Consider the following 27,798-nt stretch of genomic DNA (forward strand, 5'->3'; position numbering starts at 1 on the left):
GGCAGGGGGGTTGGAGCTTCGTGATCCTTGAGGTCCCTTCCAACCCTGACCATTCTGTGATTCTGTATGTAGAACAGATAAGAGCTGAATAAATTTTTAGTGACATGCTTAACTTCAGGATTTTGGTCATGAGAATGGTTGTGTTTGTTTTTTGAGCACTTCTTCACATTATCTCCTTCCTTTTAGAAAGTAGAAGTATAACTGTTGTGCTTATGAACAGCATCTTACATTAACTGGGGTAAAACATGGAAGAAAGAGACGTAATTATTGAAAGTACTGAAACCCAAAGGTAATAGTATTGCTTTAAGTAATATTTAGATAGTATTTGTTAAAATAATGAACAGCTTCATATGATACTTTGAACATGCACAAAATTATCCTCAAACTAAACAAAGTAAAAACTATCCCTTTTCCTTTCTTTCCCCAAATATCTTAAGCAGCTGTAGTGGCACCGTTCTGCCCGTGAGGGGGCAGGGCCATGAACTCTCCATGCCCTGGGTAAAATTCAGAAGAGACGAGTTCATAAACAGTACAAGTATTATTAATTACCTTAGCTAAACAAAATAGCCGTGTTATACATGGAAATATTTGATGTGGCTCTGACAGTTTTATTACCAGTGAGGACTGTTAAGTGAGTTGTTCGTGCACATACCCTTAAATATTTATTCAGATCTGTGAACAGAGACAGACTGGAGGTTTGCATGGCTGCCATCCTTTCTATCTTTGGCTTTTGACTCCAGCCAGCTCTCTTAACTCATTTTTCCTTTTGTTCTCGAGAATGCTCTGAAAAAAAAAAGTAGAAATAAATTTGTTTGAATCCCTTCTAGCCTTTCTCTGCTGCAGGATGTGTCCTGAAAGTTTATTTTAAAAGGTATTAGTCACTTCTACTAGTGCCATCTTATAGTTGAAAGAAGCTAATGAAAGTTCCCTTCATACTTGTGGCTTGTTGCTAGTTGTGCTGTTGTAAGGCCATGTTCAAGGTGACACTGTTTCTCACAAGACTGTTCAACAAGCTGCCCTACAGTTTAAGGCTGTAGAAGTTTTGCTTGCTCTACAGATCTCTAGTTTGAACTAACATATGATTTGCAGACCACTTTGTTATTGCATACAGTTTTTGTAAGTGGCCAATTTTGGTTTTCATTGCCTGTTATAGTAGCTCTGTTTTAAAATGTAGATCTTTGCCTCAAAACTGATGCAGGCATATTTGTGGATGCTCATTTCTGGCATCTACAGACTGCATTTTTGTAAGATGCATAAGATGGGGTGATGTCCTCAAGTGACTGTCTGCTGCCACGAACTGTTTTCCACCCAGCTCATAGCTGCTCGTAGCTTGTTTTGGTCTTTTTTTTTCCCAAAACATTAATAGGCTTTGAAGGCAAGTAATTTGAAGCAAAGCCTGCTTGGTTTCAGCTTCATCTTACGGAATGCTTTGGTTCTAAGGAGAACAACTCCTTGATTTTTTCCATTTGAGGGTCATTTGCAGTACTTCTCTCCAACCTGCCCAGTGCGTGGGAGATTGACCTGTGCTGCAGTTCTTCCTCAGAGGTGGTGGGTGCAGAAGAGATGGTATTTAAAGGCTATTCTTTTGGATTTCGATGCTAACCTTTGTGACCTTTATGTTGTGCACTCTTCAGGCTTGACTGAAAACCAGGGAGCCCAAAATCTAGATGTGTGGAAGAGAAGTGAGGATGGAATTATTCACCTGGCTTTTGAAGTACATAAAATTTAATCTAGATGTTGTTCAAGAGTGGGTTGGGATGAGATCTACCCAGAATTCTCTGAAGATCTGCAGAGCTGCTGTTGTAGTAGATGACAGATCTATGTACTTTGTCTGAAGTACATTAAATAGAAGCTCAAAAGTCCCTGAAATCCTTACAGTAATTTTCAGCCTGCTTAACGATAATTTACTTGACAGTGAATGCTGCTGCAAAATATCCTTTTAAAAAAAAATCCTGACCTCAGAGGCTATTCTATTAGATTTGACAGAGCGTTTTGCTACTTAAGTGTTATTAGGGAGGTTTTGTGTCTTATTTTCATGTCATATCAACCTGCCTGGTGCTGAAGCTGTAAGGAGTTCTTTGTTTTGGCCATTTATCCCACTATATTGCTTTTTTTTTTTTTAATAGAAATTGCTCCTGCAAAATGTAGTCCCAGAACAATGCTTTGGGCACTAGAAAGTTGTAAGTATGAGGGCAGCAATAAGAGGTTTCTAGTGAATGTGTGTTGTTCATTAACGTGTCATATGTCAGAGAGGTGAAGTCAGTATGTTTAGTTGCATACCATTCATCATTTGTGTGCAATCTTTTTTTTTTTTTTTTGTAAAACCATATCATCAGTAATTACACAACAGTGTTCATTCATAAAATAATATGATCTTTTTACATAATATGCTATGGATGAGGCACGAGGAAATCTTTCTTAGGTTCCTGTTGCATAGAATCACAGAATGGCCAGGGTTGGAAGGGACCTCAAGGATCGTGAATCTCCAACCCCCTGCCACATGCAGGGCCACCAACCTCCCCATTTAATACCAGACCAGGCTGCCCAGGGCCCCATCCAACTTGGCCTCGAACACCTTCAGGGATGGACGGGGCATCCACAGCCTCTCTGGGCAGCTGTTCCAGCACCTCACCACTCTCTCTGTAAAGAATCCAGCATCCTTTGTTGTGCTGTTTTGAATTGACTTTACTTTGCTCTGAATGATGGTGGTGACAGGATAGCCTATAAATGTTCAAAACTTACTATCTAGTTGCAGATGATGCTTAGGTTTTACACTTGTGAGGCAACTGCCGTGAAATGAAATCCTTTCTTTCTAGCTGAAGTTTCCGATGCCATGTTATCTGGGGTATCAAGTGCAGACCTTATTGAGATATCAGGAATGCTCCTTCAAAATTAGTAACACTGAATTTGGGAAATCTGCTTCTTAATATCCAATCAGCATATGGCAAGAAAGCTTTGTTGTTTTTTTCCCATTGTATTTTTTTTTTAGTTTCAAAACTTACCAGAATCACATTCTTCAGTGTGCCCAAAATAGAGCTATTCTAAAAAAGAAAGCGGAGTTAAAAACAGATTCAAGTGACAAATTTGTACATGAGGCTTTTTGCTCCTTAACCACTTTTTAGTGTGCTTAAAATTAGGGTAAGATGTTTTGAAAAGTCTTTGTGGATTTGTTTCTTGTTTTCCGGTTTGAGAGGTGCTAACGTGTCCCGGTTATGAAAAAACTTTCATATCATGTTAGGTTTTTTTTTTTTAAGTTTCCCACTTCACAGATGGGTATTTGAGGCACTGAGAATTTCAGTTCCTAGGAAATACACAGCAAGTTTGTCTTGAATTATATGCCTCATCTTATGTCATTGCAGCTCATCCTCTCCAAGTCAGCCAAAATATGTCTTCGGTCTGGAAGTGATGGGATGAGCTACTCTGAGTTAAATAGGGAATGTGGGAATGATGCTGCTATTTAGTTAACATTTTTTGAAACTTCCAAATTATGTAAAGTTTATGCACAAATTGCATGCTGTAATTGACTGAATGCATGAAGGCTGAACTGAGAAGGATATCCTGAGCTAACTGGACTGTGTAAAAGATAATTTTGCTAAAGAAGTCTCTTGAGATGTTATGCTTATGTTGAAACAACAACCAAAACAAAACAAACAAGAAACAAAAAGACTTTGCTTAGAAGTTTACAACTGGATTGTATAAAGTACAGTTCAGATGTTTTCATGCAGCCACCTGTGCTTACCTCAGCTAGAATGGGATGCCTGGGAAATAGAGAGAATAGTAATCTTTTTCTCAAAACTGAGGAATGGTGTGTGTTGTGCCTCAGATATGTACAGAAACAGGTTCCTCTGGAGCCCATAACAAAGAAAGTGAAGTTATTTCCCATGGCAGTAGTAAGAGTTGAGCTACGTTTTGCCAGGAACTTTTTACTTGAAGCTTTACATAACTCTGTTCCCTTTTTCCAGAGATAAAAAAAAAAAAAATGTCATAACTTAGGCAAAATGCTTTTCTGTATTCAAGTGTAATTTTGTGAAACTGTTTTTTTTTTTTTTGGTATGTAATAAAACCACAAAACACTGACATGGATGTGGTAGAAGAGAGAGAAGGAAACCAGACAACAGCTGCTGCTGAGTTATGTTAAATGTTTTAAACTCCTTACTGTTCCAGTCCTAGAAAAGTGACCTCAGAAATCTTCTCTTCCTTGTTTAATCACAGAAGAACACTTTTCCAAAGTGGAAATAAGATCTTTCCTGATATGCAGTTTATCCTTATCAAAAACTTTATCAAATGTACAGAGATGTGAATCATCATTATTCCAAACAACTTATTTGGGGGGAATCTGAAATGATGAGGAGCTTGGTGGAAAGGTCTGTGTGGAGTGGGTAATTTTTCCTGTTTGCTGTTCTGTGTCAATGTTTTAGAAGTAGGGTTCTGCAATCACAGTCCATGAGAATACATACTGCGTTCAGTTTGTTCTTCTACTGACTGTAAGTATCTCAGAGGGTAGGAGTAAATGCTCCTTAATAATGGGTTTCAGGAAATCAGGAGTTCTGGACATAATGATGGCTACTTACTGTGCTGCTTTCTGTACGTGTGCTTGAGGTCACTGCAGGATCTAAATAAGCCAGCAGATTGCAGTCTGAAAAAAGACTCATACAGAAATTACAGTAATTATTTTAATATGCAGGTCTTAAGGCCACAGCAAAGGTCAGTTGTGTTATTTGATAACGTTACTAAGTGTCCGAAGGGTAATCTTCGCTCCAGGAGTTTGGGAGCACTGGCCCTCCTTTAATTATCCATGGAGTAACTGTAGTCCTTAAAAATGAATCACTGATTTGCGTAAGTTTCTTCATAGTGCACTAAACCCTGCCAGCTGCTGGTATTGCTTGCACTGCTGCCTGTCCTTCTGTTTGCTGTCATGGTAATGATTTCATTCTTGGAAGTGTTTTTTTAATGTTGCTGCTCTTCAGAGCTATGCAGCTGTTGTCGTGTTCTTGCTTTTAAAGCTTTGATTAACGGAGTTCTGACTCACCACTACCTTACTGATAATAACAAAATATATAAATACTAGGGAATATTTAGTATCAGTTGGTGAGTCTGGTGCTTGCCAACCAAAAGCATAATTGTGTGTACTAGTTAAACATACCTTTTGTTCAAGTGTCTTACAGATGGTACTAAAGAGGGAAGGATTCTGATTTTCCTGTATATGAATGCAGAAGGTACAAGTGAAGTTAGAGTGAAAAGGCACAGAACTTGGACTGGGACATGGGCTGGAATTTTATTTCATCTGGCTTTATTATATAGCTTGGAACCAGGCAGTTATATCTTTATAACTGTTATTAGATGGCACTAGGGTGCTTATTCAGTATATGACATGGAAGATATGCTTGTAAAGAGACAGATAGGCTTTTCAAATGGAGTGTTTGTCACCCTTCACTTAAATACCTGGTCTAAAGTCTAACTTTACCAGTATATCTTGTCTGACAACCAGTATCAGGTTTAAATTCACTTAAATATGAACGTATTAACTGGCCTAATTTGAAAGAATACTGTTTGCAGTGCTTCATCTACTTCCTGCAGAGCAGATTCCTGAGGAAGGTGCAATTTTAAACAGTCCTAATTTTTTCTTTTTTTTGTAGTGTACTTTTGAAAAAAACATGGCAAACAATTTGAACCTATATACTAAAAGAAGCGTAGAATTCAGCTGTAATGGATAAACCAGCTTCACTGATTTCTGTAAATTTGACATCCAAAAGTATTATTTTTTGGACAGATAAGGAATGGCCTGCCAGCCATATGTAAGGTCTACGTTCTGGTTACACAGCCCACCTGATGGGCTGATGTCAGCCTGCTTCCAGCCTGTTTTTCAAGTTTCTGGATGATAGGAGGATGCTGACCAGTCTAGCAAAAAAAATCTGGGAGTTGCTTTCTCCTTGTGAGAGTGCAAAATGCATTTCTTAACCACGTGTGTGGCCCAGTACAAAGCTGAAGACTGTCCCCTTTGCAAGAGTCTGCACGTGCTCTAATGGAATAGCATTTGGCCTAAATCCTGCTGAAGCCAAACGCCACGCTAAGGCTATTCACATCTCCATTTCTTCATCTTCTCCTTGGTGGCTTGTAAATGGAGGCAGGAGGCAGAAGGCAGGGCAGGTGGGAATGTTACCCTTCTTATATATATATGAGACTTCCTTGATCTTTTGTCATTGGTTTATGTCATCGTGACCATCTAAGTATTTTATTTCAGCTACTTATCTGTGCAGTCTCTTTATAATACATGAGTGCCTTACGTGTGAATTGAGTTTTCTCTTGAAGGTCTTTTGAGACTGTGAGCTTGACCATGAAGTTGGTTAATCACCAAAGAGTTTGAGCAAATTGGACAGCTCTGTCTTGCTTCTTGCTGACTGGTCCTAGAGTGAAATGCAAGAGTATTTGAGTGCCTGTAGCTTCTGGAATCAAAGTGGGAGTATGTGGAAAATGATAATTCTAGTGGCTGTAGTGATTTTTTTTTTTTTTTCCGGTAGTGCTAAAATTTAAACTGAATATTATTGTCTAATCCATTTAATGAATGCCCACTTGTGTTCCTAGCTGATGATGAGCAGAAGCTCTGGCAAGTTCCTTCTAAAAACAAGAGAAACATCAGTGATAATTACTGGGTGGTTCTTCTCGAGATCTGCTACTGTAGGGGAGGAAGGGAGGAGGGAAGGCCTTCTCTAGCAGCTCTGTGATTTACAATTGCAAGAATAGCATAGCTTTTAGTTCAAGGAATTATTTGCTACATGTCTGAACATATCATATTTCTAGTTTTGATAAACTTCAGATTTGGTTGTATTTAACTTCTCTAGTTGCTGAGTTTATGGTGGCTTTAATTGGAAAAAGCAAATTCCAGAAATACTGTGTTGCAGTTTGCACTATCTGAGCACTTGGCTGCAGGAGGAGATGAGGTCATTGTGCTTCCCCAGTGGGGAACTGGTTGCTGATGGAAACTCTGCTTGTGTTTTTTTTTTGTTGTTGTAAATTTGAGATTATAGACAATACTTAACATTTTGAGAGTTTGATGCTGTTCAAATGCTGACCCTCCTGATTTTGTGATGGCATATCGTTTCATAACGTAAGCTGTTCCTTGGTCTAATATATTCTAATGCATCTGCAGTTTGCTTAAATGAAATAGTGCTTAATAGTATTAAATATGCTGTAAAGTTTCATTTTATGACCACTGTCTTAAGTCCTGGCTTACATTCAAGTTGATTTATTCTTCTGGTGTTGTTGTTTTCAGGCTGATTTAGAGGAGTGAGCGGGCGGTACCAGACTCGATGAGTTTCCATCGACATGTCGGAAAAGTCAGGCCAGAGTACAAAAGCAAAGGATGGAAAAACCAAGTATGCAACGCTCAGTCTCTTTAATACTTACAAAGGAAAGTCACTGGAAACTCAGAAAACCACAGGTAAATTAAACTGACTTCGTTTATGTGTTTTGTTTCGTCTTCACTGTTGTACAGCTAATTAAGAGGGCAATATGATTGTTAACCACAGCGAGGCTTTTGAGCTGCTTTATACAACAGCTAAATGGAAGAATTGTGGAAAAACAGTTTTGATTCCACTTGCTGGTTACCTGTAAACTTCAAGTTCAGGGAGAAAGAGCATTTTCAGTTCAGTAGCATGCAAGTAAATAACAGTTTTATGGCTGCAGTTTCCATCTGTTATCAGTGTATGACGCACCCTTCCCCAGCTGTGCTTTTTGTTGTATTTCTGAAGACAACAGCACTTATGCCACTTGAGTATATTTAGAGATCTTTAGTGTATACACTGGCTCCTTAAGTTTACTGTAATGTGATGTTCAGGGGTTGAAAATGAAATGCTTGTGATTATAGAACATACTTAGCAGAGAATCCTGTTCATCTGAACTTACTAATTGGTGGTTGAATCTCCAGTGCAGTGTGCTGGCTTCATACTGCTTTCGTAATTGTGATCTGGAGTAAACAAACTGTATAGGAATGCTTTTGTATGAGCAGCATCTGCCAACTGGGACTGACAGAAAAAGTGAGATATACCCTCGTGAGTCTTCCTGACCCCATTAAAGCATGATAAACCTCTGAGAAGAACAAGAAAATAATGTTTGATAGTGTCCTAAAAGGTAGCAAGGCGTCAATGTTATACCTAACATGTCTTCTCCAACGTTCTGTGAGAGAGCATTGTGTACAAAGCAGAGTGAACATACATGCTTTTTTGCTCCTGGAGTAAGTTAACCATAGTGACTCGATATTCAAAGCACTCAATTTCTCCCAAATCAAGTATTTATAATTCAATTTTTTTCATTGTTTAATTAAAAAAAAAAAAGGGGAAATTCTAATTCTCCTTAAATTTTCTTTTTTTTTTTTTTTTAACAAGCCTTTTCACTGATTTGTGCAGCTTTGCAGGAGCTCTGCCTGCTAATCAGCACTGCTAACTTGCACTTTCTGTTTTGGCATGCAGTTGCCACACGCCATGGATTACAAAGTCTTGGAAAAGTTGCTATTTCGAGGAGGATGCCTCCCCCAGCTAACCTCCCTAGTCTCAAAGCAGAAAACAAAGGCAATGATCCCAATGTGAACATTGTGCCTAAGGACGGCACAGGATGGGCTTCAAAACAAGAACAGCACGAAGAAGAGAAGTAAGTGACCAATGAAATCAGGGTTCTTTGGCTGTAACATTTCTCTCAAGTTTTCCAAAACTTGCGGAGGATAGGAAATGGGAAGGAACTGGTTAGGCTTAGAAGTCTTCAAGAGAGGTACTAGAGAGGAAATCGCACCTCAAAAATTAACATTCTTAATTTTTGTGATCTTGCTGCTGAGGGAGTGGGAAGGTAAGAACGGCAAGAAAAAGAAAAGAAAAAAAAAAACAACCCAACAAAAATGCCACTTAATTTCAAGGCAGTATGTTTATGAATCTGGTATAACAGGGCACTTGACATGGCTACCCTTTCTTTAAGTCTTGGTGTCTCCTTACACGAAATCCTGCAGTGTATTCTTGTAAAAATTGGTGTAATCACTTTAAAATCCTTATGAAACTAAGAGAAATCCTTGAATATGTGGCAGCTAAGTTTAAATTTAACCTGGCAATTTGTGAGTATGCAGAAAACCTATTTGATTTAGTGTGATTTTCCTGATGTATGTCAGGAAAAGCTTAAAAACTCTTAATTTTGTATACATTAGTTTGAATTTTTTCCTATCTGTTCATACTACATGCCCTTTAATTTGTTTGGTTAGTATGCCATAAATTCCAGAGACTTCTCAGGGAAGTTTTCTGTTACAGACTTCACAATATTGTTTCATCCTGCCCAGATATGTGATACAAACAAAACAGGCGTGGGAATAGTGCTGGCTCACTGCTGTATACTGTGTGTAATTTAATTGCCCATTCTCAGTACAATGTCATCAGCTGAGTTTGCTTCATACTTGTGAGGGAAATTTGACAGCAACCTCTAAAGAAAATAGACTTAGGTATTGTTCCAATAATACAATTAGAAAAAGTTTCAAAGCAAAATTTATTGTCATGAAAGCTTAAAATAGGATGTGCTTCACACCACAAAAGTGGAAGTGGCTTTTAAGTGTTTGTTCTTTGACATGTGATTTGTTCTGGAAAAGATATGAAACAGAGGCACTAATTTAAAGATGCAGGAAGAAGTATCAGCAGTCTTCTTGCTGGATATCAATCCATTTTCTTGGTAGAAATGGAGCTACTTGTGGTTGTGGTTATTTAAATGCTGCAGTTGAAGCCTTAATCACTTGACTGGGGCTTTGCTGCTTGTTGTGGTGACGCTGTGTTGCTAGTGTGTTCTACTCCTGTGCAAGCAAGAGATGACTGAAGGTTTTCTTCCCCTTTGTGCTGTTACTTTATTTCTTCCCTTATGCTTCCCTACATCTAAATGTCAATTTTGACATCTCTGTGAAAAACTTAGACTTAAGGGTTCACTTTTGTGTTTAGTTTTTATCTTAGGTTTTTATCTTAGGTGAAACTACAAATCTACAATATTCTGCCCAGTGTTTTGTATGGTAGTTCCTGTACCCCAGAGGTTATTTCCATTTGATCTAGTTAAATTGGTTTTGAGCTCATTGGCTTCTTTAATAAAAACACACTTCCATCTGCATCTCTCCATTGCCTGCTACATCTGCTAGAAGTATGTTGTTTATGTTGATTGTGTTTCTTACTAAATAGCTGTCCCTCATCTTCAACTACTTCTTATAGTTACTACTATAGTTCCCCAATTTTCAGTGTATTTATAAATGTTTCAGTTCATGTATAAAGCATTCTGATACTTTCTTCAAGTATAAATCCTTCTATTCCTATTGTATCACTGTTTTGGAGTTCACAGGAGTTGCTTCCTGTGTTTACTTAATTCCTTCCCTGCTGCTTTTCCAAATTGTCACTGGATGGCCAGTTAGGCAAGTAACAGTAGTTTCATTTGCCTGTTCAATATAGAAGTCTCTGTCAGTGTATGCTTCTGCAAGTACAATGAAATGATAGAATGATCCAAGTGGTTTTGTCCTTCCTGGTGTTGGTATCTGGAATTCTGTCCTTATCTAGCACTTATTCCTGCCAGCAGTGGCACTCTATAGTGCTTTGGGCTGACCACACCTGCATGATTACTTGGATTATTTAAAGCATCTACAGTTGTTTTTTGAAACATTATGCAGTGAAATTTAACTGCTGTTTAAGAGGCTAAGTGTGTAACATTTGTAGAGAGAAATACAGAATCTGTCATTTTCAGAGAAGGATGTTTGCGGATGGCAATTGACTATTATCTTTTACAGAAAGCAAAATAATCCTCAAGGTCTATGTGCAAACTTAAAAATAAATAAATAAATAAAAATTCCAGTCTGTTATTTCACTGGTTCTCTTCACTGGGTTAATAAAGTGGTTCCAGACTATTAGACTTCCCCTATGGGGAAAAAAAAAAAAAAGATGCTAGGGAGCTGGAGGTCTTGCAGACTCTGATGCTTTAGAGTCTTAAGTTATTTATATATGCAGGTTTCAGAAATGTCTAGATTAAAAATATCTTCCCTTAGAATGCAGTCAGCTTTTAGATTGGACCGAATGACAGAATTATTTTAAATGTCTCAGACTGTATTTGATCTTCATAAATGTAAATTTTCCCATTCCGATTCCTGGTGCCCATAAATTTTTTCATGGTCTCAGGCCTTATCAGTTCCTGTACGTAGTAATTTCTGACATACATACTTGTCTTTCCCCCCATTCGTGGCGATCTTTTTTTAAAGTGCTTTTTACACCCAACCCAGGAGCATTACTCAGAATTATTCTCTTCCATGGTTGTAAATTAGTTTCAGATGGTCTGATAAGCTGCTTAGAAAGTTATAATTCTGTTCATGACTGACTGCATTTTCTGCCCCTTCGTTTTCATTCATTCCTCTCCACTTCGAGTAATCTCTTTCAAAAGAATTAGCTAATTTATTCCAACTTTAACTTTACTGTAACAGCTCCTTTTATGTAAGAAAACGCTTTTTTCGCAGAGAAGTTACTGACTCTTTAGCTGCATAGTTATCTCCTCTCATTCACTTGTTTGCAGCAGTAATCCTGACAATCTTGCATTCATGAGTGCTTTTCCTCTAACTCCAGACAGCCAGAGGTGCCGCAGACACAGCCAAAACCTGCTGTTCCTGCTCCTCCAGAAGCAGCTCCTGTTGCCAAATCGTGGGCCAACACCAAGCCAAGTGGTCAAGATGGTAAGTGATGTTAAAGGTACAGAGGTTCTTGACCAACTTAGTGGGCTGGGAACGCTGCTTCTCACAGCATTCAGACTCAGCAGCCTTTTGAGTCCTGAGCAGAACAGCAGGGACTAAGAATGCTGTGGAAGCAGCTTTTGTAGCCTGTTTGACAGCCTTTTGAAGGACCTGCATGGCTTTTTTTTTTTTTTTTTTTTTTTTTTGGATTGCCACAGAAACAATGATCAGCGCATATAAGGTCTTGAATGTGGCTGTTCTGGACAGAGAAAAATCTCAGCCACTTACTGTAACACCTACAATTTTTTGCATAAGAACCATAAACAGTTAGTGGTCAGTTTGGTCATAAATTTGGATCATTTTATGCAGAGTGTGTGTGGTCTCATTTCTATTTCAATATGTGCTACCACAATACCTTCCCTTTTATTTTATTGATGATTTTGTTTTTAAAGTGGTAGTGTTCAAGTAAGTTTTGGGTTTTTTTGCTCAGGAGAAGCATTAAGGGTGTATTTGTTTGCTTGTTTTACATAATTGTTCTCAGTCCTTACACACAATTTCCACAATTGTGGATCTCAGGTTGAGTATTTTCATGACAGGTGTGAGATCAAATTGAATCTTTAGCAGAGCTTAAAAATTGTTTGTAGAGTTAGAGGTTACTTAAAATTTCCGTGCTGCCATTATGGAAAATAACATATGACATGTTTTATTCCTTAAATTGAAGACTTGCAAGCTTCTGTGACTGAAAAAAGAGAATTTTGGCTTCCTTGCTGGAAAAAGTCAGGTCTCTACAGATATCTCAGAATAGTAAAATGGAAATTATATGGAGGTAGCTTTTGTGACTGTATTTGGAGTTTGTTAACATCACATATCTAATGGCTTTGCCATTCTTGCTGCAAGTGTTAGAAGTGGCAATTCCATATCCTGAGTTTCTTGCTCTCCTGTGTAGTGCTCAGTGCTTCCTTCATTTCAGATAGAAACTCTCCTCCATAAAGCTCTTGCAGGAGTGTTGTATAATAAGAGTTTTTAAAAAAGGAATTAACACTGGAATGCAGATCATTTTGCATCAACCTTTCTACATAAGCTGATTAGATCATCTCTGATGTGACACAGGATGATTCAGCTCAATGGTTTCAGAATGCATTTAGCTAATTATTTTATGGTTACCATGGCAGCTTGTGTGCCAAGCCCAGATGGCATCCTCATTTCATTCAATTAATGCAGCAGTGGGTTTGCTGTTTCCAGAAGAAATACAGAATGTGAACTGGCTTCAGCTGCTTGCTATCATCCTTAGTTTGGAGCTTGGGATACACCTGTTGTGTTCATACTTTCCTGATCTGCAGTTGGCTGGTGCAACTTGTACTTCTTCCAGATGTCTTGTACATATTCCAGCAGTCATCCAGCTGCCTCATCTCCTTGTATAAGACGTCAGCTGAGCGAGGAGAAACTAAGTCCTTCGCTGATGCTATTGATAACCATGCAGGGGAAAAAAGACAACTGCCAAATCTGATGGGGAATATGTATTTCTTTGGCTCGTGCATTGGTTAGGAGTTGGGAGTTAATAGCCACCATATTATATTTGAAATCTTTAACAACTTTTGTTGGCTGAAGATGTGTCTGTTTCAGGCTGATAATTGAGGATGCAATTGTTTTGCAACTGGAACATTGTTGCTGCATAAGCTTGAGCAGAGAACGTGTGTCAAGATTCATAAAACTTTTACCTGCTACAGTATCTCCGAAATGGTTCCCTGGCCTGGCAGGCCATTTGCTTAGTGTGGCTGTAGTTTTCATTCACCTTAAACCGCTGGATGTGGCTGCTTAGGAGCATGAAACATCTAATGCCCAGTAACAAAAAACAAGTTAACATGACCTGTAGTAGGTGAAATTGGAAGGTTGAAAGCCTTTAAGCTGATCTGTGAGCACAGAGGTAATTATTGCAGTATTTGTTGTCATCGTGTTACAAAGAAACTGAAAAGAGAGGAGTTTATCCTCTGCTTAGCATTTAACCCTTAAAAAAGAAAAAGCAAAACAAGATTCTGGTCTTTCGTGCTGTATTCTTATTGCTATCATCCATGGTTCTTTCATGGATCAGAGATTATAAAAGTTCTTTTAGCTGCTGGCTTAAAGAAAAAAATATATATATAATTGAGGTTGGGGTTTTTTTGAACTGCTTTTTTTTTTTTTCCAGTTTCCCTTATAGCCCATGTAGCCATTCAGCAGCTTTACTAATATAAATGTTTAATGAGGTTTGCTCTTGGTTTGCAAATTCTATTGCCATTAAATTAATGACTTTATGCTTCATTTTTAAGGATGATCAGGCTTTAGAAGCACTTTCTGAACTGCTTTGATTACAGAAAATTTATGACTGTGAATATCTTATTTTGTAGGTCCAGCTCTTCCAGTAAATAGTTATTTCCAGCAAGAGTTTCCCAGTCTGCCGGCAGCTGGGGATCAAGAAAAATCAGGCAAAGAGAAAGATGCATCTGAAGAGGGCCATGGACCCAGCTTGAGGCCACAAAGTAAGTGTATGGTAGAAATTTTAGTGAAATTGCATGCAGTTGGTGGAATGCATATTTGCTCCCATACAAAATAGATGTATTAATATTAATTTAAGGATTCGCTTCTGCAACAAATAAACACCTACAAACAGTCGTCCTACCTGAAAATCTTGTAACTTTCTTCTCTGTAATATGGTTTTATTGTGTAAGAGCTTGTTATAAAGATTTTTGTGCTTGGTTCCTTTTCTGCTTTACTTGTTCCTGGTGTGGAGAACAGGTATTTAATTGTATCCTACAGTTCATATTTGCCCAGGCTGGTGCTCAAAGAAGCGTTTGTTGCACACTATTGTTGTTTTCTTCCACCTGCTAGATGCCATGACAGCTAGAATGTATATTCAAGAACTATCCTTATAACCAATGAAATACAACCCTCATCATTTCTATTCCATCCTTTATCAGAGATAGAAGCCAGTATCTGAATACTTCTTTACTTTGAAATGTAACGCACAGATATGTCATTTTGAGCTGCTTGAGAAGTTTGTGATACTCCTCTTAAAAAGAATCTTCATCTTTCCATTGGCAGCATCTGTGTCAAACGAGCAGTAGCTCACTTATCCTTCCTAAATGGCACGGTGTTTTAGAAGGTAGAGAAAAGCAGCTAGAGCTGTCTATAAATTTAACTCTTACCCTTTGGGATCACAGCTGGATGTAAGGCTGAAGAGGATTAGAAAACAACCTCTGTTTTCTTAGTAGCAAATGTCCATCTACACAGATAGCTGTGTCATTGGAAACTGCCTAGGAAGATCAAGTGTGGTCTTCTTTTCTTCTACTGGCTCTGCCTATGTAGATGCACTAGTTGGAGAGAAAATGGTAATAGCAATTCACCCAATTCTCCAACAGATCAAGAAGCTAAGGCTCTTGGGCAGGAAGATGGCAGTGCTACTCCAGCAGAACAGAGTGATGGCCAGAAGGCAACAGAGAAGAGGGATGCACGGTTACCACAGATCCCACAGCCCAAGATGAATGGCCAACAGCAGCCACCCATCTCGTCTCAGTACAGGGCAATGATGCCACCTTACGTGAGTAGTGGTTACACAACGTTTTAAGCAGCAGAGATTGGTTACTGGCTACTATGATTCCCTTATGCCTTTTTCATCCTCCTTCCATGGAGTGCTTAATAGTTTAGCAAGAAGTGTGGGATCACAACCAGCTCCGCAAAGGATGTGGCTCCATATTCCCACTCCTGCTGCGCTAAGCTTCAGCGTGTCAAGGGTTGCTGGGTACAAAGGTGATCATTCCACCTTTGTGGCCTGATGGTCACACGGTCATTAGAGCGGACTGTTTTGAGTGAATTACTTCCATTATGATTCCACAGTTCTGAGTATGCCTGATAGAGTGATATTTTTAACAAATGGCTTCTGTTTTAAACTTTTCTTAGATGTTTAATCAGTATCCTAGAATGGCATATCCTCCTTCCATACAAGGCCCAACAAGGTTTCCGAATTCTGAGCCTAGTAGGTAAGATACAAGTGTTCTTGTTCTGTGATTATGAACTCTGCATCCCCCTGTAATGGGGAAAAATTGAAAAAAAAAAAAAAAAAAAAAAAAATCACACTGATTGTTTTGATTACAACTATATGCTGTCACTAGTTAGTCTTATAACTTGTGTGGAGTACTGTTACATAGTGGCTGTATAGTGTTTTGCAGCTGAGATGTCGAACTAGGAGAATCCTGCATGTTATAGGGCTTCTTAATGGGAAAAGCAGGAGAAAGGGACACTTCTATTATTGTAAAAAATAACTGTAAAAAAAACTCTTATCTGTGAAAGGACTGTTGCTTCAACGTCACAATGAAAGTAGTTAATTTCTGGTTCACATTTCTACTGCTCTTCAATTAAAGAAGAACTCTAATCCTTTTTAAAAATCATTTTCCTTCTATGTGGTGGTGTGGCAGTAATTATTTGAACTGCAGTGGTCTTGTGTGATATATAACATTTCTACTGATGTGAGGCAACAGTATTGTATACTTGAAACGAGTGTCATGCAACTTGACCTTCTGTTTGGTCATTTTGCTGAAAAAAATAGTGATGGTGGCCCTTGTTTCTCTTTCTCTTCTAGAGGGCCAAGGGGAAGAGGACCGCCTTCGTGGTGTTCAGAGCCTATTGAGCGCCCATCCATTCTTAGTGCTAGTGAACTTAAAGAACTTGATAAATTTGATAACCTAGATGCTGAGGCTGATGAAGGCTGGGCTGGTAAGAACCTCAGATTAATGATTTATTTTCTTTGTGTATTTAATTTTTCTGAAGGATTAATTGAATATTTGCTTATGTGTCAGGTGCTCAGAGTGAAGTGGATTACACTGAGCAGTTGAACTTCAGTGATGATGATGAGCAAGGAAGTAGTCAAAAAGAGAAGGAAAGTGGGTGAGTTGGAGCTGCTAGTTGTGTGTGAATGCTACACAGCTAGCTTAGCTTTTGGGAAACTTGAATGAGATGTGTGTGTGAAGTACTTACTCCAGAAATACTTATGTCAGTAATTAAGTACTGCATTAAACCACGTAACTGTCTGCAGCCTGTGGGGCGTAAAGTAGAAGTGATTTTTCTTGTGAGAATCTTTCACTCTTGCTTAGAGATTTTGAGGGTAGAAGATAAATTACCAAAGATTCTGTAAGGAGTACTCCTACTTTTTTTGTCTTCTTGCACAGTGACGAACAAACACCATCAAAAGATTCTCAGAGCCCTGACACCCAGAAAGAAGCAGAAGAACAGACAAATGCTAAGTCTGCCACCCAGGCTTCTGCAGCAGCAACCAAAGGATCTTACGGCAAAAATTCTCAGCTTGATCAGGTTTGTGTTTTCTTCTCTTTAGCTCTTCTGACAAGAGTCTTGTCAGAGGAGATCCCACTCTGCTTCTTCTGAAACTGTCAGCCGGATTAAGAGTTATGAACATGAGTAAAAGCATTATCTACTGCTTATCTGAGCTGTAATAACTGATGGGTTGTTGCTTAGCTTCTGTTCCCAAATAAAAATAATATGTCTTTGTCTAGTGTGTTCTAACCCACAGTTGTGAGAGATGAGAACTCTTATGTCAGTTACTGTCGCTCAATTGACAGATTTTAACTTAATTATTTTGTCTGTCCATTGCTGTAACAGTGAATAAAACCATTCTGGTGTCCATCATGTTTTGTAGAGTCACGGAGAAATAGTGCCGTTTTGACTCACATGCTCTCCTTATTTTCTTTTTTTTTTTTTTTTTTGTAAATCATGACCTGGTTTTCTTCGGTACAGCTTTGCAGTAGTGTGTCAGCTTGTTTCTTCTCAGGTAGAGAGATTTCTCTTTAGACGTGGTAGAATGCATCAGTTCAGCCATTTTGGTTTTTGGATTATCCTGCATTTGAATGGCAACCATCTCAGCTTATGCCTGCTTCAGCCTGCTGGGGCTTTTTTCCCCATGAAAAGCTGCCGTTGGCATTGAGTGAAAATTTCCTGACACCAGTAACAATGAAGATCGGGGATCCTGAATTTGTTTTTCTTGCTCTTTTTCTCTGTAGAAAGGCTGTCATTTTCCAAGGTTTGATGCTACATTGAATCTGAAGAAAAACATTGCAGTAAACTAAACTGCAATATTTGGATGCTTTTAAAGTAGTTGTTCAGCTGCAATGAAAATGTTCTTGCCCACTTTGCATACTAATCTGTATCCTATGCAAGATAGTTTATTAGATACAGTATTTTAATGTAGTAGGAAAAAGTACACCTAAAAATTACCAGGCTAACACTTGTTACAAGCTATTTACTCTGGTACTGTGTTTGATCCAATAGGATCGGGGTCCAGCACAGCCCTCTATACATGAAAGAGGTGGTCCTCCTCTTCATCCCAAATCTATTCTACCACCGGTAAGAAAGATCAGAGTTGTCCTTATTTTCTTGAGTTAAATTCCTTAATGCTGTGATGGAGGGAATTAAACTTGGAGAAGTAACAATGCTTCACATAGGGTTAGCCTTTTTCTGTAACAATGTGATTGTAGTACCTGGGGCTGGTAAGAGTGAGACCTCAACGTAGCCCTGCTGCTAATTGTTTGTGTAAATCCTGTAAGTCTTAAAAGTGGCTTGTGAAATGCATGTGAACTTCAAGAGCTTTTGATAATCTAGCCTTACCTGGGACTAGAGAGGGGAGGGACATGAGGAAGGTGTTTAAGGGCTGAGTGTGGCTTAGTATTGGTTGCATGCCCAGGCAGACAGGGAAATGAAGTTCCAAGTGAAATGTGTAGGTAGTAGCTGCTTAACAATTTTCAGCAATGCTCATTAAAATCTTGATTATCCTAAGATAACCTTGAATTTCTTTGGCTACTTGGACTTTCTGTGTGAGATCTGCCAGAGCAAACCGTAACCAAATCTAAAAGGTGTTTGTCATCTTTGCAGCCACTTTGCATTAGCAGCAGTAAGAAGTGACACGAGCTCAACTGAATCTTTACTTCTACTTTGACTTAAGGTTGCATGGAAGGTGTCTTTCAAAGCTTACTGTGTAAAAATGCCATCCAAATACATCAGTAGGTAGACAGTTAAAAAGTTGTATTTCAGCTAGTTTGTTTTATGTAATCATGCCATAGCTGACTCACTGATTTTAATACTACAGCATCCTCCTCCTCCTGATCGCCAACTAGGACCTGGAAGGCAGGGACCCTTTCCTCCTAAACCAGTACCAGATGAAGATGAAATCTGGAAACAGAGGAGAAGACAGCAGTCAGAGATATCTGCTGCAGTTGAGCGAGCCCGTAAGCGCCGCGAGGAGGAAGAAAGAAGAATGGAAGAACAAAGAAAAGCAGCTTGTGCAGAAAAGCTGAAACGGTTAAATGAGAAATTTGGCTGTATGACAAAACCCTCCCGTGAAGACCCTCTGAAAGAGAGAGAGAGGGAGAGGGAAAGGGAAAGGGAGAGAGAAAGGGAAAGGGAGAGGGAGAGGGAACGGGAGAGAGAGCGGGAAAGAGAAAAGGAGAGGGAGAGGGAAAGGGAAAAAGAAAAAGAGAGGGAGCGGGAAAGGGAAAAAGAAGAAAAAGAAAAACTGGAGAAAGCAAAAGAACAAGAAAGGGAAAAAGAGAAAGAAAATGAGAGAGAAAAGGAAGAAAAAGAGAAGGAGAAGGAGAAAGAAGAGGAGAAACCAGTACATGAAGCTCCTGAGCCTGTAGAACCTGTGGTAACGCCTGTGGTAGAAAAACAAGAAAGTGAAAGCAGGAATAACAAGGAAGAAAAAGGTATGCTTACATGCAAGTAGGAGTTGTCTCTCTTGCAGCTGAGCTGCAGTAGTAGTAATCTAGCAGTCTACTTGCCATACCTGATTAACTGTGCACCTGATCATATGTTTTCCTGGCACACCACAGCTGCTGACTCTGTCATTTGAGCTAGACCTATCTGGCCAACTCATCAAAGTGTTAAAGGAAAAATTGAGTTCTGTGACTTAAGCAGAACATGAAAGAATACAGAAAAAGTAGAAGTTTTTTTTTTCTCGCTAAAAGAGCGTTAGTGATTCATATTGCCAAAAAACAATGTAAATTATTTCAGCTATTCTGGTTTTTAAGCAAGCCTTAGAGAAGTGGACACAGAGCACATGTTTATACTTAATGCATTTTTTTGTAGTGGAGCTTGAGTGCCTCTGTTAGACTGTTCTTTATACCTTGGTGTCATCCCTTAAGTGGGTAAAAATGATTGTAAAACTAACTTTGGTTCATAAAGAAATTTATTAAAATTTAAAACAGCAGTCCTTCTTAAATTGCACAATAGTTGCAGCATGAACTGAGCAATCATTTATGATTATTTGAGTTTAAAGGGAACTCTGAGAAATAATGTTTTGAAATTCCGTTCTTTTAGTCTGTGTGTTTTGGAAACTAGAACTTATAGTCTATGAGGTTAGAGAAAGCAGGTTTGATTTCATTTTAGAAAGATATCCCTTATCTGACACTCTGGTTAATATGAAATTACTAGCTTTAAAATACACTCTTTTCTCCTGCTTTTGTTTTTTCAGAAGAACAAGCAGTCTTTACCCGACAAGACAGTGGTCGGAATGAAAAAGAGATTTCACAGGTGGCTCATGAGAGCGAACCAGAGTCAGGATCTCAACCTCGTCCTGCTGTTTCCTCAGGCTATTCTAAACAGTTCCAGAAGTCATTACCACCGAGATTTCAGAGGCAGCAGGTAACCAACTTGTTTGCTAAAAGGAAGAATAACGCAATATTTTCTGCTTCATTCTGAGTAAGAATGTGACTTTTTAGGGGCGGGGAAGTCTAAGTTGTTGGTTTCCAGCTTCTGTAATATCTATTGTATTGGCTGAATTGGTTTTGTAGGGAGCACTTCCCATCACTTGCAAAGTACACAAGTGAGCAGAAGACAAGAGAGGCTTCTAATACTGGCTGCTTTTGGCATCAGTTACCAGAAGTAGAGCATTACTCTGTGGATACTTGTACAATCAGAGAGGCCTGATGATCATTCTTTCTTCAGCTTTACATTAAAGGCCGTGGCACTCGCAAATGTATTCTGCATTCAGTTTCTATGGTCTGAAAAGCACTGGTCATTCACAGCATGAACAAAGTATAGATTGTTCTGTATCTCAGTTGAACACTAGCAAAACTGTAGCTATTTTACATTGTACAGTCTTCTCCCGTCGCCTCCCCCTTTTCTCCTCATTCATTCTGATTTATTTGTGATGAATTTTCAAAATGTTCGATATCCCAGAGGTGACTGCAATCCTTGTTTCCAAGGGTTATTTTAATTCTGCTCAAGTCTTCATCTTAACGTAAAGTCCTATAATGCTATTTTTTATTATTCAGGAGCAAATGAAACAGCAGCAGTGGCAGCAACAGCAGCAAGGTGTAATTCCACAGTCTGCTCCCTCACAGCCTTCTAGTGGCCCTGTCCCTCCTCCCCAGCATAGACCTCTTTACCAACCAATGCAACCACATCCACAGCATTTGGCTTCAATGGGTTTTGATCCACGGTGGCTTATGATGCAGTCTTACATGGACCCACGAATGATGTCAGGAAGGCCTGCAATGGATATGCCTCCTATTCATCCAGGTAAAATCTGGCAACTCTTCTGACTGTTGAACTTTCTTGGGTTAGAAATAAATGTTTTTTCTTAACCACACTGTATATAGTAAATGAGCTTTTTTTTTTTTTAAAGATATGTATCATTTGAGACTAAGTAGGTTGCAATGATTTTGTTAGAGACAGTTAGAGACATCAATATGTATCTTTACTACACAATAAAATCAGAGCTTTCTCCTGTATCACAGGCAAGTTACTGATAGCAGAGCTGTATTTACAATGTCAATATAAACCTTACTTGCTTACGCTTATTATAGTTGGCATGAGTTAGGTTGTTGTGCTATAAAAACAGTATATTTATGGTCCATCTTCCGTTACGTATTAGCTCTTGGTATTACTTCAGTGATTTTAAATAAAAAATGAAATGTTGTTGTTCTTATCTTACGTATTAGCACTTCTGGAGTCTTATTCAATTCCTGTTTTCAAATTCTTGGTACTAAAAAGTCCTTTGAAACTTTTGGAATAGCTACTTGATTTGAGAGTAGAAAAGCTGATGTGCATAAATAACACGAGACTGGCAGATAATGTAGTGGGGAGACCACTACAAAAGGAGTCAAAAGGAGCAGGGCACAAGGGAATGCATCTCTTGAAAGGAATATAGAGACTGAATTGAGGAAATGGTAACCTAAGCAAAACTGATGATAACCATGATACTGCTTTTAAAATGTTTACAAAATAGGACCTAAAGTCTTAATAGCAGTGCCAAGAACCACCTGCATGTACATTCATCTTGCTTTTAGCCATTCATATCTTCGAGCAGAATCTTCATTCTCATGCTTACAGGTTTACAGGCCTTGTTCTTTTGTTACAGTGGAAACAGACAGCTTTTGCTTTTGTTGGTATAGAGGACACTGGTGACTTAATCATTCTGGAGTCAGTTGACAGTGAAGAGACATTTGGTTCCAATAAGAGAAGGTATAGAGGAAAAGCAGGAGGACAGAGAATAGGGCTTTTCTGGACCTGCTGATAAACTTTGTATTTCATGAGCTAAGTCTCTTTGCTAATTCAGCTGTTGAACTTAAACTTGTAACAGGAATTATGCCTCCCAAACCACTGATGAGAAGAGACCAGCTGGAAGGATCAGCAACTAGCTCAGATTCATTTGAACATATAGCTCGCTCAGCAAGAGAGCATGCTGGCCCTTTGTCAGAGCCCCGCATAATGTGGGGGTCAGATCCGTACCCCCACGCGGAACCTCAGCAAGCTAGTTCTCCTCCCAAAGTGTTAGAAGAGCCTGACAATTTGAGGTAAGCCTGAGTTACGTACCCTTTCATGTCTGTCACTACTGAGCCAGACCTGCTTACACATTTAGCTGTGTAATTTGTATTGTAAAACATGGTTCAAACTGTAAATTCAGACCAAGTTAATGCTGCTTTTCACACAAAACTTTAAAAGGAGTTGTGACTAGAGGGAATGTACTTGGCACTGTTGTATAAACAAGACGTGCCTGCTGCATAGTAGGGCGTAGAAGAACAATTTACCCATTGTTTAGTATCCTTAACCTGATTTGATGAATGGTGATTGTGATAATACTATGAATTTTCAGTTTTGTAGAATGCTGCTGCAGTGTTGTATACTGTCCTTCATCTGCTCTCCATCTTCCCCATATTAGTGAGCTTCTGCCTGGTGTACATCAGTTTCAAAAGTGATGTGTATAAACAAGCAGTGTAAACTAAGATAGTTGCCGTGGGCATCTTTAAAGTACCCCCCCTGTTGTTTTTTTTTCCTGTAGCATTTCCTGTGTAATACTTGCTGACAACCTGCTAACCTGAAAGTTCTGTTTAAAATGCAGATTAATGGCAATATAGCCATTAATGTGAATGGATTCCTGAAACAGACTGTACATTTGACACTGAATTTTTAACCAAAGTGGCATAAAATAAATATCTATATAACTGGCAGCCACTGTGGAAATTGATATATTGTTTCCTGAATCTGTCAGAAATCCTTCATACAAACAGAAAGTCATTCAAGTAAATATTTGTGAATGAGAACCTCATTCCCCCCTATAATGTTCTTAATTGTTGTTTCTTAGATCTGAAGCACACTTGGAGCAAGAGCGAGTTGCTGTTCCCGCTGCAGCTTATCCTGTAGAACACAACCAGCTGGACTCTCATCCAAAGCCAGACTTCTTCAGAGAACCAGGAGAGGTGGAAGTACAAAAGTTCCCAAGCAGGCCTTTGGAAGATGCCCAATCTCTCCAAACTGACACATCTAACACTAAAGTTAATTTTGAAGGAATTGATGAGAATGTTTCACGCAGCTCTGCAGAAGAACTCATGCCTGTTGGGGAAAGTCACTCTTCATTAAAGAGAAGCATTTCCCATGGCTCAAGTCATTCTCTAAAATCAGAAGAACAGAGGATCGAGACAACAGCAAATATCCCTAAAATAAGTAGCAGGCCTGTTGAGTCAAAGGAGACAATTGAGAGAATTGAGATTAAGCCAAAAAAAGAAGTTTTGATCAATAATAGAACATCCGAAGGACCTAAACTTGAGAAAACATTTAAACCTAAGTCTGAAACAAGATGGGGTCCTAGGCCTGGTTATGGCAGGAGAGAGGAAGGCAGTGACAGACCAATAAGAAGATCGGGTCCTATTAAAAAACCTGTGCTTAGAGATATGAAAGAGGAGCGTGAACAGAGGGAAGAGCGTGAACAGAGGAAGGAGAAGGAAGGAGAAAAGATAGCTAGTGAAAAACCAAGCAAGTCTGAAAAAAGCGACAAAAAGGAAGCACCTCAAGTGCCAGTGCCTCAGACTGAGCCGGAGACATCCACCTCTAGCAGTGCTCCTCTAGCTAAGAAGATAGTCCAAGATGCTGCTCCAACACCAGCAAGCCCAGAGAGCACTCAGGCTGAGACTGCAGCTAAAGTTCCAGTTCAGCCACCCACTCCTCCAGTCTCGCAGCAGCTACCAGCTGCACAGCCTGCTGTTCCACAGCTTCCCCCTGCAATACTGCAGCAACCACCAACTCAGCCTGTAGCACAGCAGCAGCCACAAGCACAGCAGCCAGTTACCACAGTGAAGGAAGAAAAGCAGACGGAGAAGGTAGTTAACAAGGAGGTTATAGAGAAACCGCGCTTAGAAACCAGACCGGTAAAAAGAGAGCCTGGCTTACCACCTAGGACGTACTGGAAAGAGGCTAGGGACAGAGACTGGTTCCCAGATCAGGGATACAGAGGCAGAGGTCGTGGGGAGTATTATTCTAGAGGTCGTAGCTACAGGGGTTCTTACGGAGGACGTGGTCGGGGCAGTAGGGGCCATAACAGGGAGTATCCACACTACAGAGATACTAAGCCTAGAACAGAGCATGTGCCTTCTGGGCCTGTTAGACAAAGGGAAGAGAGTGAAACTCGCAGTGAGAGTTCAGACTTTGAAGTGATTCCAAAACGACGGCGACAGCATGGTTCAGAGACTGATTCTGACAGCGAGGTCCATGAAAGTGCAAGTGACACTCTGCTTTCAGACAAAGACAGTCTCATCAAAGGCAAACACCCAAAAAGAGAAGAGAGAGCTGATGGCAAGAAACCTACAAAGCCGCTGTCATTCAAACCTGAAAACAATATCAGAGTGGACAACAGATCTCTGGAAAAAACATATATGAGAGATGATGAGAATAAACCTAAGCCAGGGTTTCTTCCTAAAGGAGAGCCTTCTAGACGAGGCAGAGGGGGGATGTATAGACGTGGTGGAAGGGATCCTGGTGGGCGTCCTCCACGACCATCCACAATAAGGAGGCCAGCTTACAGAGACAATCAGTGGAACCCCAGGCAAGCAGAGATTATTAAACCAGAAGATGGGGAGCCTCCAAGGAGAAATGAGCATTATGGTCCTATACCAGTTGATAAAAGACCTCCAAAATTTGAGAGGAAGTTTGATCCAACTAGAGAGAGACCACGAAGACAAAGGCCTGCTCGGCCTCCAAGGCAAGATAAGCCACCACGCTTCAGGCGCCTAAAAGAGAGAGAGGCTGCATCAAAGATAAATGAGGCAGTAACTGGCTCATCAACTACTGCTGCAGTCACTAATGCGGTTACTGAGCCCTCCAGTACTGCTCTGGATGTTTCAGGAAGTAAGACACCAGACTTGTCTAATCAGAATTCTTCAGACCAGGCAAATGAGGAGTGGGAAACGGCCTCAGAAAGCAGTGATTTTAATGAGAGGCGTGAAAGGGATGAGAAGAAAACAGCAGATATAGCAGCACAGGTGGCTGCAAAAGCAGGAGAAAACACTGGAGTTCCAAAAAGGGAAATAGCCAAGAGAAGTTTCTCTAGTCAGCGGCCTGGAATAGACCGTCAAAACAGACGTGGTAACAGTGGGCCAGCTAAACCAGGGAGGACCTTCTCAGGGCCTAGGAGTGAGAGGCGGAGTGGTCCTCCACCCAGAAGTGGAAAAAGAGGGTGAGTACCAGCTTTGGTTAGGAGGCAGGCATAGCTGTGGTCATGCGTTGTCCTGTTGTGGTTCAAAGTCATTAATAATTGTTTTAGATTTGTAGTGACTGGTAGACAAGTGCGTGATAACCACATGCATCAGTATCTGTGTGCTTTCTGGTTTCTTGGTTTGTGTGTATAATCCAGAAAAGTGACTGAATTGCACAGTGTTATTACATGTATGCATAATGTTAATTAGCCTAATTTAAAAAAAAAAAAAGATGCATTTTCTCAGTCGGGGGGATGTTTTCCAAGATTTGGGTGCAAGCTGAAGGGTTAATGTGAATACTTTTGCAGTTCAATACATAGGTAGCTGCATTTCATTTGGCCTATTGTATTTCTAGGTCAATTGTCTAACAGAAAAGCATGCTGAGACATGCTTGCCACTGAGAATAAATTTTGTTTCCCTATATTTTAAATTTGATTAGAACTTGATAATTATCTAGTGTTACTGCTTTCCCGCTGTTTTGTAACCACAGTGCACAGTAGTCTAATAGGTAGAAGCAGAGCAAGTCATTATTTCTTCATTGATTTCCTACCTTTCTTGTTCTTATAGGTTGTTGTATATTAACTTCACATTTTGCTTAGACTTAAAGACTTAATTCAGAGATGAGAGCACTAAATTTAAAAATACTAAGGCTTTCTTTGATAAGTCAGTTAAATGTGATTTTGAAACGAAGGCTGGGTTTTCCAGGTTCCACAGCAAAGCCAGAATGTTTCAAGTCTCTGACTCTGATGGCTGCAGAGAGCTTCTGGCAAGGGAGCCTGTGAAACATTTCATACTGTAAGCTTCCATTTTTGTGTGTGCTTGTTTGTTTGTTTCTCTGCAGAACGCTTGACTAGAGTTTTGAACTGCGAACCTGTTGAGTTGTGGTGTGTCTAACTACATAGAGTGAGGCAGAGTTCATCTTAAAATCATGCACTTTTTTTCCTATGAATACTCCTGACAGCAGTGCATTGGATGTGTTACCAAAACAGCTTTCTCTGTTCAGTTTCTGCTCCCTGAGGAGCTGAAAGTAAATGTCTGGAGCCTACCAAGAAGTTGCACGTTAAACACTCTCGACCCTATAATGTGATTTGCATTTTGTTAGTTCCTTCCTTCCTAAGCTCTGTGGAGGTTAATTTCCTTAATATAATTTTTTTTTCTAATATAGGCCATTTGAAGACCAGACTGCAAGCGTGCCTGGGGTTGATCCTAGCAACAACAACTCTTTGCATCAGGAAGAAGGAGGTGTTAATGCAGCAGGACAGAAGAGTACCAAGGATGCCAGTGGCAAAAAGAGAGAAGAACCTAAAGCTGGTCCAAAAAAGCCTAAGGAAAAAGTGGATGCTTTGTCTCAATTTGATCTTAATAATTATGCAAGTATGTATAAGATACCATGCGAACAAGAGTTTGTAACCCTTCAGCTTTGCTGGATAGATGTTAGATTGCTGGGTAAATGACAGATTGCTACATGTTTGAAAACATACAAAAGACGATGATTTTTTAAAATGCATTTATAACTGCATATTTCAGTATTGCTACTTTTGTCATGCTTAATTAACTTTTTCACTTAATAAATATTCAGTTCTAGTTCATCTGCAGTGCACTTAGCAAGCAAAGCCTTAGCTTTTATCAAGGCCATCGTCTGTGTCTGCTTGTTGGGAAATTGCTTCTACCTAAAGCAGTTCGTTCTTAATGTATTTTATTGTGCGCTGCATCTGAAGCTGTTAAAACAGCAACATTTGTATCTTTCCTATTTCAATAGGTGTTGTGATCATTGATGATCATCCTGAAGTGACAGTAGTTGAAGACTCTCAGTCTAACTTGAACGATGATGGATTCACTGAAGTGGTGTCAAAAAAACAACAGAAACGCTTGCAAGATGAAGAGCGCAGAAAGAAGGAGGAACAAACAGTGCAGGTACAAGACACAGCATTTGTATCTGGCATTTGTGGTGGAAAAAAGCTCTTTGCAGTACTGGGAATGTTATGAGGTGTGCAGTGTCTTCATTTCAAGAAGCTATATTTTTACCTCTTAAATGTAACTAGATAGTTGTATTAATTTTGAGTTCGGAATTAGTAGATTCAA

The 27,798-nt window shown here is 39.5% G+C and overlaps 1 protein-coding gene across 16 annotated transcripts in view; it reads left to right on the forward strand.

The window, feature by feature from the left end:
* The window catches only part of PRRC2C (proline rich coiled-coil 2C), a 69,257-nt gene that overhangs the window by 10,157 nt on the left and 31,302 nt on the right, over positions 1 to 27,798 (forward strand). For 10 of the 16 annotated variants that reach the window (XM_085232137.1, XM_085232139.1, XM_085232144.1 and 7 more), the window contains exons 2-19: positions 7,271 to 7,438; positions 8,466 to 8,643; positions 11,607 to 11,713; positions 14,095 to 14,226; positions 15,106 to 15,284; positions 15,644 to 15,723; positions 16,323 to 16,456; positions 16,540 to 16,627; positions 16,909 to 17,050; positions 18,023 to 18,097; positions 18,837 to 19,452; positions 20,220 to 20,389; positions 21,022 to 21,268; positions 22,332 to 22,545; positions 23,334 to 25,697; positions 26,422 to 26,511; positions 26,882 to 27,090; positions 27,476 to 27,630. In XM_085232137.1, the coding sequence (XP_085088263.1) occupies positions 7,324 to 7,438; positions 8,466 to 8,643; positions 11,607 to 11,713; positions 14,095 to 14,226; positions 15,106 to 15,284; positions 15,644 to 15,723; positions 16,323 to 16,456; positions 16,540 to 16,627; positions 16,909 to 17,050; positions 18,023 to 18,097; positions 18,837 to 19,452; positions 20,220 to 20,389; positions 21,022 to 21,268; positions 22,332 to 22,545; positions 23,334 to 25,697; positions 26,422 to 26,511; positions 26,882 to 27,090; positions 27,476 to 27,630 (5,295 nt within the window). In that variant the 5' untranslated portion in view covers positions 7,271 to 7,323. The remainder of the gene's footprint in view (positions 1 to 7,270; positions 7,439 to 8,465; positions 8,644 to 11,606; positions 11,714 to 14,094; positions 14,227 to 15,105; positions 15,285 to 15,643; positions 15,724 to 16,322; positions 16,457 to 16,539; positions 16,628 to 16,908; positions 17,051 to 18,022; positions 18,098 to 18,836; positions 19,453 to 20,219; positions 20,390 to 21,021; positions 21,269 to 22,331; positions 22,546 to 23,333; positions 25,698 to 26,421; positions 26,512 to 26,881; positions 27,091 to 27,475; positions 27,631 to 27,798) is intronic. The other 6 variants (XM_085232143.1, XM_085232149.1, XM_085232150.1 and 3 more) reach the window with 1 other exon arrangement.

This window comes from Meleagris gallopavo, chromosome 10 (genome assembly GCF_905368555.1).
Source record: "Meleagris gallopavo chromosome 10, MGAL_WU_HG_1.1, whole genome shotgun sequence".
NCBI lineage: Eukaryota > Metazoa > Chordata > Aves > Galliformes > Phasianidae > Meleagris > Meleagris gallopavo.